Source organism: Eleutherodactylus coqui, chromosome 1, assembly GCF_035609145.1.
Source record: "Eleutherodactylus coqui strain aEleCoq1 chromosome 1, aEleCoq1.hap1, whole genome shotgun sequence".
Lineage (NCBI taxonomy): Eukaryota > Metazoa > Chordata > Amphibia > Anura > Eleutherodactylidae > Eleutherodactylus > Eleutherodactylus coqui.
This window is the reverse complement of record NC_089837.1, coordinates 294,303,404-294,315,948: the sequence shown is the minus strand read 5'-3', so window position 1 is coordinate 294,315,948 and position 12,545 is coordinate 294,303,404. Positions and strand designations below refer to the sequence as shown.

The window sequence follows — 12,545 nt, the reverse complement described above, 5'->3', positions numbered from 1 at the left end:
CTGCAATAAAAGATGGTATAGCCTTAACTAATGCTGAGCTGATGCATCATGGGATTCATTAAAAGTGAAAGTAAAAAAATCTTGTTCTCAAGATGATGCCTGATAAGTATCAGACAGGGGGCTGCCCTGCATAGAAATGGCTGAAATTCACAGAGGAGACATCCAGAGTGACAGGCAATCAGGTGAGGTGGAAATGGCTTTTCAATGGCTTTTGTTAAGAAAATAGTAGCTTTCAATGGCTTAAGATGAGTTGTCATGGAAACCTATCCCAATCAAGGTAAACCCTGCTGCATCTGTAAAAGAACTGCAAAGTCAGTCTAAGACCCCCTGTCCACGGCTGAGGCGGAATATCGCTAGCGGGGGAGGAGGGGGGAACCTTGACAGGTCTCCCAGATGAGCCTATCTGATAGATAGGCAAACCACGGAGAATCGCAGCTTGCACTTTCCTTAGCAAATCTATGGAAAGCTTTGCAGAGAGTGGACAGGCAGCCTAAGAGTATGTTCCTACATTGCGGATTTGCTGCAAATTTTCTTACATTTTCTCCTTTCTTTTATGGTTGCTGTCCTCTGCAACACTAGTGCAGTAAAATAACATTTGAACAACAGCGTTAACAAATCATAGAACCAATTTAATAGTCCTAATTGGCTTTTATGGGCATATGGCTTTCGGGTTCATCTGGGCGATACACCCCTCAGACCCCTAATCTGAGTATAATATGGGCATCCAAATGGTTCACTTCACAACAGCTGTCAGGAATGTAGTTGCTTCTTCTGCCCACCCAAATTCTGTGGCATCACTAACACACATTTACATTCTCTGCAGAGCTTTATCTGCTCAGCAGTTACCAGGTAACAGAAAATCCACCTCTCTGTATTAGGCTAGGTTCACACAGGGCGGATTTAGCCCGTATTTGCTGCGGTCTGCCGTTGCATATCCGCTTTGCGGCCAAACCGTTGCGATTGCAGTGCAATGCAGCACAAATGAGTTTGGCCAAAATGCTGTTCTCACAGGGCTTTTTTTTTCCGCTGAGCCGCAATGCGGATAAGCAACGGTGGCGCGGTTTCTAAAGACGCAGCATGTCCATTCTTTCAGCGTATCCGCCGCGTTCTTTCCTCCATAGGACCCCATGATAGCAGCATAAACCGCAATAAAATCCCCAATAGCTTATTGTATTGCGGGTTTTGGCGCGGTTCCGCTGCTTAAATTTCGCAGGAAGTGCTACAGCGGCCATTTTATCACACTGGCGCCATTTCTGGCGGGACCTCGTGGAAAGCAGCAGCAGCAACCGGGAGCTCCTCCATCTTCCACCACCCGCAACGTGGGCCTAGCGGCAGCATCACCCCCATCATCCCTGGGGGCACCAGCACCACAGGCACAGAGCAGCACCGGCAGCATCACCACTCGGTGCACCAGCACTACAACCGGCAACGTAAGGTACCAGGGGGGGCAGCACCACAACCGGCGGCCCCGCTGCCACCACCGCTACTGGCGGGCCCCCTACCACCACCGCTACTGGCGGGCCTCCTACCACCACCGCTACTGGCGGGCCCCCTACCACCACCGCTACTGGCGGGCCCCCTACCACCACCGCTACTGGCGGGCCCCCTACCACCACCGCTTCTGGCGGGCCCCGCTGCTACCACCGCTACTGGCGTGCCCCGCTGCCACCACCGCTACTGGCGGGCCCCCTACCACCACCGCTTCTGGCGGGCCCCCTACCACCACCGCTTCTGGCGGGCCCCGCTCCCACCACCGCTACAGGCGGCACCCCTGCCACCCCTGCCACCACCGCTACTGGCGGGCCACATGCCACCGCCGCTACTGGCGGGCCCCTGCAACCGCTGCTGCAGTCGGCGCCGCTGCAGTCGGCACCCCTCCACCCACCGCTATAGGCGGCACCCCTGCCACAACCTCCCGCTACAGGCGGCACCCCTGCCACCACCTAACGCTCCAGGCGGCCCCCCTGGCACCACCGCTCCAGGCGGCCCCCCTGACACCACCGCTCCAGGCGGCCCCCCTGACACCACCGCTCCAGGCGGCCCCCCTGGCACCACCGCTACAGGCGGCACCCCTGGCACAACCTACCGTTGCAGGCGGCACCCCTGCCACCACCGCTACAAGCGGCACCCCAGCCACCACTGCTTCTGGTGGCACCCCTGCCATCAGCGCCACAGACGGGCCCCCTACACACACCGTTGCAGGCGGCCCCCCTGCCACCACCTACCGCTACAGGTGTCCCACCAGCAACCACCGCTACAGGCGGCACTCATGCAACCACCGATGCCGGCACCACTACCAACAGCAACGGAGCCCCAACACTATGATGATGCCAACGGCCGAAGGTAAACTTATGCGTGTCGTACACTCATTCCCAGATTCATCACACAGCCAGTGCTGCAGGTTATGGTTCTGCAAACCTTTTTTTTTTTTTTTTTCAGGCAGCAAGTTCATACTAATCCACCAGAAGAGATGGCGTGGTACCAGCGCATGGGGATTAATGTCTTAAGAATGATTATGCTGGTGAGTTAACCACGTCTTTCATCCTTTGTCACAGATCTGAAGGTGGCGGCGGGTGAGTGTAATTTGTGTCCACATCTCTGAGAAGCACGTCCACAAATACGGAATGGCGCCAGCATCCAGACCACATGAGGCATTCACCAAGCCGCCTTTTGGATTGGCCTTTGGTCGCTTAACACAGTGTCAATTTGGCGTTTCAACACTACGCGGAATGGACACTCATGTGAAGTGACGTTCTGCTCGACTTCATGTGCTTATATCCCTTTTGTTGTAGGTTGAAAGTAAGCCCCAAATCTTGGACACAGCCGACGAGGGCTACAGTGACAGGGATGTGAAGGCGGACGCCTGGTTATCAGTGTGCTCCGGGATGTATCCGGATTGGGACTCCGCCACTGCTGCCCGTCAAAATGAGATATGTACTGTAAGTTTACATTCATATGTACCTAAATTGCTGATTCGCTTGCTATTGCAGCGATGATGTGTCTGATTTACCTGCATTGTTCCTTGCAGCAAAAAGGAGAGAAAGAAGAAAGGTAAAATAGGATGACCTTGTATGTAACATTTTTCTTTACCTTGCAGTGAAAGATGTGAAAAATCGATGGCGGTCTGTCCATGATCGCTACAAAAAGCATGAAAAGGAGTGCGAAAAGAGTGGCTCTTCTCCCTCAAAAAAGAAATGTCCATATGCTGACGAGCTGGCGTTTATACGAACCAGCAAAAAACTGCGACCGTAAGTTGTAGCGCCACACCCTCACTCAAAACTGGTTGTCCTGTCCAAGCAAGTGGGCTAATATACTTGTGTATGGCCATATTAATGCACGATGTATATTACAAAGTGCATTAATATGGACAAACAGAAGTGTATAACCCCACTTGCTTTTACGGGACAACCGCTGTAATATTGTTGTCCTCCTCTACATAATTGTTGTTTTATGTTTCACAGAACCAGCGGTAACGTGCAGCCATCGCAACCCACGATGCAAGAAACATCCGAAGAAACGGGCCAGCCGGACACAGAATTGTCTGCAGATATTGAAATAAATGCAGGTACCCCAACCTTGGACGACAGCCGACTAAGTGCACCTGATTCAGACACAAATTGCGTCAGCATTGAAGCGTCGGGCCAATCAGCGGCGGCTAGCAGGCCAGGGACACACAGGGAGCCCAGTTGTGAGCCGGCCGTACGTAACGTTGCTACCCGGGGACGTGAAAAAAAAAAGGAGCTTGATGCAGCTGAAGAAGCAATGGCACTGTTGCGCCGTGCTGACACGGAAGACCAATGGGATACGATGGGTGCGGCAGTGGCGGCACGCATCCGTGAGTTGTCGGCTGAGCGTCAATGGGCTATATCGCCAGTTATTTATGCTGCTCTCGAGGTCTTTGCGTCACCACGCCCTCTCGCTGACTCTTGCGATATTATAAAGGCAATGAAAAATGCCGCATTTGCTGCCAACCCCCCATCCTCACGAACCTTGTTTCCTTCACAATCCTGCCCTGAACAATCAGACAGGGTTGCAAGGACACCAGGCTATCCGATACAGTATGTTTCACACGATAGTGGTTTCACGGAGAACATGACGAGCGGTTCACCATCACAACAGTCGTTCATGTCACTCATGAACAGCCCTTTGCCACAAACATCACAAAACGCTACCTCAGTATTCAATTCACCAACGGCCAGTGCGCAAAGAAGTGAAGTAACATACAGGACTTATCCGGCACTTCAGTGACCCCTCAGTCATTGTCGGATCACTGCAATGTTGTGTAATTGATAGGTGCCGTTTGCACGTTCTCAAGAGCCGTTATCGTGTGTTACACTGCATGGGATTGCCTGGTGTCCCCGTAATTACTGGAATGTTGAGGGGGAAGATTGTTAAAAAACAGCGTCCTCTAACCGTAGCTCCCTGGCCGGCTGCAACGCGCCAAAATGTAACACATTCCTTTTTTTTCTTTCTTGCGTTACTGACTGCATTATTGTGGGAAAGAAAAAAAAGGAATGTATCGTGTATCTACATTCTGCCAACTGTGTGCCTTACTTATCACATATTGACTGGCTGCTAGCTGGTTGGCTGTCCTCCAAGGTTGGGGTAATGCTAAAAGTCTCTGTCATTCGTTAATTAGTTTTTAATTTGTTCTTAAAAAATGTAAATGTTGGGATTTCAGCCCGCAGATACCCAAAACAGGAGATGTGAGTCGTGCGTCTGGTTGAATTTAGTTTATATTTGTTCCCTTACTTCAGACTCTCTTGCTCACTTCTCATTGTGGTGGCCCAACTCAGCCAAAATAAACACACAAAAAATGACGAAACTGTTCTGCCAAATAACAGTTTTTTTATTTTGTAATAACTTGAAAATGCAGTGCATTAGCACTAGAAACACGTTTTTTGTGTTGTCAAAGTTTGGCATGTCATGCCGCAAATAAACATTTTGCTTCAACTTGGTCTTCATCGTTCTTCTGGAGCTGGTTGCCGGGGGATCAAACTGCGATTAGGGCTGCACACCACCCACACAAGAGTACTGCCATGGCACGGCGCCTTCGGGACTATGGAAGTAGTCAGTGAAGTGTTCTCGTACCTGCACAGCGGTTGCAGCAGGACGTCCAGCACCCCAGTTGATGACCGTGTCAAAGGCAGGGTGCAGTTCTTCCACATCTACCTCGGGACGATATTCCCGGAGGTAGTTGTGAAGAACACAACATGCCTTGACAAGGTCATCAACTGTGGTAGGGTCTACCATTAGGGTAGTCCCTAGAACCCTCCACTGACTAACCATAATCCCGAAGGCACATTCAACCACTCGACGTGCCCGGCTCAGCCTATAATTAAAAATCCTTTTCCGGGCATTCAGTCCTCTTCGCGGGTATGGGCGCAACAGGTTCGGCATCAACGGGAACGCCTCATCCGATACCATCACGAAGGGGACTGGATGTGTGGTTCCTGGCAAAGGTTGTGGGGCTGGGAGCGTCACGCCATCTCGGAGAATTTGCATCCCAATCTGTGATGTTCGCAGCACCCGAGAATCCCCAGTACTACCATAGGCGCCGACATCGATGCAAACAAATTTAGAATGTGCATCAGCCACCGCCATCAGGACTACAGAGAAAAATTTCTTGTAGTTATAAAACTTAGAGCCGGAGTGCGGTGGCTGAAGCACACGGACATGTTTGCCATCAACCGTGCCTATGCAGTTAGGAAATTTGGCAACAGTTTGAAAGCCTGCTGCAACACGTTGCCAAGTCTCCTCGGATGGTGAAGGCATCACGATGGGCTGCAACTTCTGCCAGATGACGCTGCATGTGCACCTCACAATTTCAGTGATGGTCGATTTACCAACACGAAATTGGAGATGCAGGGATGCATAGCTCTCTCCTGTGGCCAAGAAGCTGAAAAGGAAGCAGAGAAAAAGGGGAAAAGGATTAGTGAAATCAAAAGAACTAAAGTAGCATGTCACATACAGATCAACAGATTACATTTTGAGCATTTTCATAATGGAAATATTTGGCCAAAGTGCCTGGAACTTCCTTGCTATCTGCATTCCATTACAACAATGTTGAATGAAACATAGAGTATTTGTCCCTTTTTTCTTCATTTATCTGCATCGTACCGTTGCACTACATGGGCCCAGTAAAATTGATGAAAATTAATATTTCGTCGCCCTACAAATACTCAATGTTGCTTAGTGGGACAGATGCAAAGCGGCGTTTTTTTTTTGGGGGGGGGTTGTCACCTACGGTAACTCGGCTCAGAGATCGTGTTGCCACAGGGGTTTGTACTTGTGTTGTCACATTATTGGGTACAGGTGCACTAGCTACCAAGCAAGGTATTTATATGAAATATTACAGTTTGCTATGACAACCACCAACTCCATAAGCTGACTGATGCACCGGTAAAGTACGCCGAGGACTCACACATACGCACATCAACAAGACATGGCAATGAGTTATGGAGGACTGTGCAAGGGATCTAAGTTTCAACACGCTCACAGACGGATACGTGCGTGCCAATACTATGTCAGCGTACAATGCCATTTTAACCGGTCTCCAGTCAGACTCTATCAGTAAGTAATTCTTACAAAAGACATATTTTGGTTACTTACCGAAGGGTGATGAGCAGCCTTTCCTCTGCAGTGATCGCCTTTCGCATTTGGGTGTTCTGAAATGTCAGATCCCGGCGCACCAGCTCCAGAAGACGCTCGAAAGCCTCCTGCGGCAGGCGGCAGAACATGACAAACTTCTCCGGATGGCTACAGAGAGACATACATAAGAGACAGTGTGAGACTGTGTGTGCGGTGGGCACAGAAAGAGAGAGTGAGAGAGAGAAACACACAGAGAGGGAAACATAGGGAGAGATATACAGAAAGGTGTAGAGAGGGAAAGAGAGAAAAAGAAGGGAGAGAAATATACAAAACAGTGAGAAAGAGGGAGAGAAAGAGGGACACACCAAGGGAAAGAGAGAGAGAGAGAGGAGAGAGGTAGAGGGAGGGAAAGAGAGAGAGAGTGGGAAAAAGAAGGGAGAGAGAGATACAGAGACACAAAAAGAGGTAGAGAGAGAGAGAGAGAGAGCGAAACAGTGATGAAATAACATTACTGCTTCAGTAGCGGCGAAGCAAATTTCGGGCAATAATATACGTACTTTTTCAGATCTTGGTACAGGCTTACAAAGTGCCCCTTCGTCCCCCGCTCCAGCAACAGGGGATGAACCCAATACCGCCTGGATCCCCATCCGGTCTGCAACATATTTTCAGCAATACATTAGCCCACTATTCGCAAGTTTAGCAAGTAAAACACACATTTTCATTTCACGTACACTACCGTTCAAAAGTTTGGGGTCACCCAAACAATTTTGTGTTTTCCATGAAAAGTCACACTTATTCACCACCATGCGTTGTGAAATGAATAGAAAATAGAGTCAAGACATTGACAAGGTTAGAAATAATGATTTGTATTTGAAATAACATTGTTTTTACATCAAACTTTGCTTTCGTCAAAGAATCCTCCTTTTGCAGCAATTACAGCATTGCACACCTTTGACATTCTAGCTGTTAATTGCTTGAGGTAAGCTTGTGAAATTGCACCCCACGCTTCTAGAAGCATCTCCCACAAGTTGGATTGGTTGGATGGGCACTTCTGGCGTACCATACGGTCAAGCTGCTCCCACAACAGCTCAATGGGGTTCAGATCTGGTGACTGCGCTGGCCACTCCATTACCGATAGAATACCAGCTGCCTGCTTCTGCTGTAAATAGTTCTTGCACAATTTGGAGGTGTGTTTAGGGTCATTGTCCTGTTGTATGATGAAATTGGTTCCAATCAAGCGCTGTCCACTGGGTATGGCATGGCGTTGCAAAATGGAGTGATAGCCTTCCTTATTCAGAATCCCTTTTACCCTGTACAAATCTCCCACCTTACCAGCACCAAAGCAACCCCAGACCATCACATTACCTCCACCATGCTTAACAGATGGCGTCAGGCATTCTTCCAGCATCTTTTCATTTGTTCTGCGTCTCACAAACGTTCTTCTTTGTGATCCAAACACCTCAAACTTGGATTCATCCGTCCACAACACTTTTTTCCAGTCTTCCTCTGTCCAATGTCTGTGTTCTTTTGCCCATCTTAATCTTTTTCTTTTATTGGCCAGTCTCAGATATGGCTTTTTCTTTGCCACTCTGCCCTGAAGCCCAAAATCCCGCAGCCGCCTCTTCACTGTAGATGTTGACACTGGTGTTTTGCGGGTACTATTTAATGAAGATGCCAGTTGGGTACCTGTGAGGCGTCTGTTTCTCAAACTAGAGACTCTAATGTGCTTATCTTCTTGCTTAGTTGTGCAACGCGGCCTCCCACTTCTTTTTCTACTCTGGTTAGAGCCTGTTTGTGCTGTCCTCTGAAGGGAGTAGTACACACCGTTGTAGGAAATCTTCAATTTCTTAGCAATTTCTCGCATGGAATAGCCTTCATTTCTAAGAACAAGAATAGACTGTCGAGTTTCAGATGAAAGTTCTCTTTTTCTGGCCATTTTGAGCGTTTAATTGACCCCACAAATGTGATGCTCCAGAAACTCAATCTGCTCACAGGAAGGTCAGTTTTGTAGCTTCTGTAACGAGCTAGACTGTTTTCAGATGTGTGAACATGATTGCACAAGGGTTTTCTAATCATCAATTAGCCTTCTGAGCCAATGAGCAAACACATTGTACCATTAGAACACTGGAGTGATAGTTGCTGGAAATGGGCCTCTATTCACCTTTGTAGATTTTGCACAAAAAAACAGGCATTTGCAGCTAGAATAGTCATTTACCACATTAGCAATGTATAGAGTGCATTTGTTTAACGTTAGGACTAGTTTAAAGTTATCTTCATTGAAAAGTACAGTGCTTTTCCTTCAAAAATAAGGACATTTCAATGTGACCCCAAACTTTTGAACGGTAGTGTATGTAGCTGACCTTGTTGGTTTTTGCGGCGTGCATCAGCAGGACACATATCAGATACTTTCGCCTGTAATATTTTCGCAGACGCATTCTCTGTCCACTTTCCATCTTTCCTAGCTGTGCTTTCCCTGAACAAGGGGTGAGTGAACAGGGTGTTCCCACTTCCTTCCCAGTTGTGGGGAGGGATCATGACATCACAGGAAGCAGTCGAAATCTGCAGCAAAATCTGCAAGAAAATACACGACTACATAGCAAATACCGCAGCGGTATTTTCCGCAGCTTCTTCGAGGCGGATTTTGAGGCGGTTAAACCGCAATGAAATACGCATATAAAACCGCAACAAATTTAAGTCAGTATATGCGGTTTTGCCGCTGATGCGTCTGGGTTGCGGAAAATACGCAACGGAAAATACGCAGGACTTACGCAGCTAATCCGCCGTGTGTGAACCTAGGCTTATTGTGCCAACTCACCCAGGACCTGGAGGCACAAAACTTAAAGTAACACTAACTAAACAGCAAATGAAACATTTTCTCATTCCATAAATAAGGTTTCATTGTAACATCTGCTACATAATGCTCCAACATTATAACAGTTCTTTATAAGAAAATGACAGTGCCAACCAAACCCCTCTTACAGTAATACAGTGTGTCTCAAAATGCAGGAGCACCCATATAGTATGAAAACGATTTGGCAGACAGTGATCCAATTTTGCAAACAAGCTGTGGGGACAGGGGAAAGATGTTAGGATATATCACTGAAATGATGACCATCTTGGATTGCATCTTGGATTCAAGTCTAATTTTCCTAATTGGAAGGTAGGTATGTGAGACTGGCAGAGAATTTCAGCAGTGGTGTGCTTCATTTTAATTTAACTGTTTTCATTCTCCTGTTAATAGAGTGATTTTTTTTTTTTCATTACAGGCAATGTGAATGATAGCATCATCTCAAACCCTCATTTTCCTTAATAGGTGCTGTTCAGTGATTAAGCAAATTTCTTTGTCAATGGTAAGGTCAACAAACAGACTCACCGATACTGGTCAGACATAAATCTTCACTGGACTGATCCATCTCACATAGTTGCCTCACCTAAAGTGATGGTATAGTGTGGTGCATGGGGTACCCGAATTGTATGCCCTTTCTTCAGTGAGGGAACATTAAGCACAGGCAATCATGCGAGGTTAGATGAAGACATGTTTCCGTCTTTGATGGAAGAGCATAGACTATTTCTAGAGATGAGCGAGCATACTCGCTAAGGCTAACTACTCGAGCAAGCAGTGCCTTAGTCGAGTATCTCCCCGTTCGTCTCTAAAGGTTCGGCTGCTGGCGCGGGTGACAGGTGAGTTGCGGCGGTGAGCAAGGGGGAGTCGGGGGAGAGAGAGATCTTCCCTCCGTTTCTCCCCACTCTCCCCCGCCACTCCCCGCCCGCCACCGGCAGCCGAATCTTTGCTCCCGAGCGTGCAGGTACTCGCTAAGGGCAATGCTCGAACGAGCAATTGCCCTAAGCGAGTATGCTTGCTCATCTCTAATTATTTCCAGAATCCTTACAACAAGATAGCACCCTGTCTCATTATAGATGCATTCTCAGAGAAACCAAGTAGATTGGTTGTAGGGGTCTAATCGAGTGGCCACCACGCTCTTCTGATTTGACCCCATTGGATTTCTGTCTGTGCAGTCAGATCAAGACATTCGTTTACTTTGAGTAGATACAAAATGTTGCTCATCTGAAACACAGAATTATTGATGCTTCTGCTAGCATTCAGAGCAAAAAACATGGAGCATGTGCTATCACACTCATCGCTACGGAGCGTATTAGCGCATAAGCTGTTTTTTTTTTCTGGACTATTCAAACTCTGTTTGTGTGAGTTTGAAAAAAACAAAGACTGTAAGATAGGTCCTGCCCTGTCTTTTCTCGGGCGTACTATAAATGCCAAAGAATGTTGATAGGGGAAATAAAACCATAGAAATCATTGTTTTGATTTGTCCCGTTATGCAGCCGTGATTTGCGATTATTTCAAAAATTGCCTAACAGTGTCGAAATTGAATACACTTTTCATCCCTTATGGCAAATACTGTAAAAAAAAAAAGACAAAATGCTTGTTTTGCTCATTTTGCCTTCCAAAGATAGTAATAAAATTGATTTTAAAAGTTATATGTTCCCCGAAATAGTAGCAGTAAAAACAACATCTCATCATGCAAAGAACAAGTCGTTATACCATTCTGGAGTCTTTGAATGGAGCAATGCCAATATCAAATTAATTTCTAGAAAAATAAGGGGGTTTTATTGTGGAAAAGTGTAAAAGAACTAAAAAAAATATATAATTGTACAAACCCGCAGAAAAAAACTTATATAATTTATACAGCATAATGAACAATGTAAAAAAAAAGCAATGGCAGAATTGCTGTATTCTTTGACCCTGCCCTCTGTCCCCCTAAAAATAATAAAAGTTATGTAATACATTATATGTAAAAAAAACTACACCTCGCCATGCAACAAACAAGCCCTTATGCGGCTATGTCGGAATTAAAAAAAAAAAAAATCATGGTTCTTGAAAATTGGAGATTAAAATCCCCCCAAATTATTGTGTACCTAAGTAGCAAGCCCATGCTTAAGCCTCAGGATGAATTGAGGACAGATATAGGGGTGAGTTGTGTCTTGTCCCGCAGCTAAGAGTGCAAGAGTTTCCTCCCTCTCTCTTCCTGAACGATTTCATGCTCTGTGTTAAAGCTTTTGACCAACTATCGTACACATTCTTCAACAACTTTTCTGGGAGATTAATTGGACAATAGATGCTCAGTGTAAAGGTACCCTTACTGTTTAGGTTTTTTCAGTCACCTGTGATAGATGGCAGGTCCTCAAGCTGCAGTTTGCTGTACTCAGCAATATACACTAAGTGCCAGTTGTCTTGTTTTGGAGGACATTGAGAGTTGGGTCTGGTTAGTGTACCAATCATTGTGGTAGACCCTGAATGCTGGTGTGTGACCATCTGCTGCCTTTGCCTATGTACCTGTGTCAACTAATAAGTGGAGCGATTTCAAGCTGCTATCTAGAGGTCTGCACTGCGGGCTGGTTGAGCAATGGGTAAGTTGCTGAGTGGACCAAGTCATTGGGCATAACCTGCTGCCCTGAAGCTGTTCTCTTGACATTGATGTCCTGTAGAGGTAGTAGAGACTGTAACAGCCAAGCTGTGTGTCCTAATAAGAGACTGCCTGTTGCTAGTAGTAACTGCTAGGCTTTAAAGACTCAAACCCCTAAGCTTATACTCATCGTCACAGTGCTTGGTTAATGATGGAAGTCCTATAGAGATGAATGGAGCAGCAAAAGGTAGTTAAAGGGGTTGTCTCGTGAAAGCAAGTGGGGTTATACACTTCTGTATGGCCATATTAATGCACTTTGTAATGTACATCGTGCATTAAATATGAGCCATACAGAAGTTATTCACTTACCTGCTCCGTTGCTAGCGTCCCCGTCGCCATGGATCCGTCTAATTCTGATGTTTTCTTGCTTTTTTAGACGTGCTTGCGCTGTGCGGTCTTCTGCCTGGTGAATGGGGCCGCTCGTGCCGGAGAGCTGGTTACCACGTCGTCATCGTAGCTCCGCCCCATCACGTG

General features: G+C 46.9%; 1 protein-coding gene across 1 annotated transcript; it reads right to left on the bottom strand.

Moving 5' to 3' along the window:
• Positions 1–4,869: 4,869 nt before the first annotated feature.
• On the bottom strand, positions 4,870–7,252 carry LOC136585013 (uncharacterized). The gene is made up of 3 exons (XM_066584361.1): positions 7,149–7,252; positions 6,613–6,759; positions 4,870–5,899 (listed from the first exon to the last, which is right to left on the bottom strand). Exons 1-3 carry the CDS (start codon positions 7,250–7,252, stop codon positions 5,005–5,007), a joined length of 1,146 nt encoding a protein of 381 aa, XP_066440458.1. The 3' UTR covers positions 4,870–5,004.
• Between the last annotated feature and the right edge of the window lie 5,293 nt (positions 7,253–12,545).

Coding starts and splice junctions, on each gene's coding strand:
- LOC136585013 (XM_066584361.1), bottom strand. CDS start 7,252: ATGTTGCAGACCGGATGGGGATCCAGGCGGTATTGGGTTCATCCCCTG. Junction 6,760..7,148: donor CTGTACCAAGATCTGAAAAA/GTACGTATATTA, acceptor GTCTCTCTGTAG/CCATCCGGAGAAGTTTGTCA. Junction 5,900..6,612: donor AGGCTGCTCATCACCCTTCG/GTAAGTAACCAA, acceptor CTTCCTTTTCAG/CTTCTTGGCCACAGGAGAGA.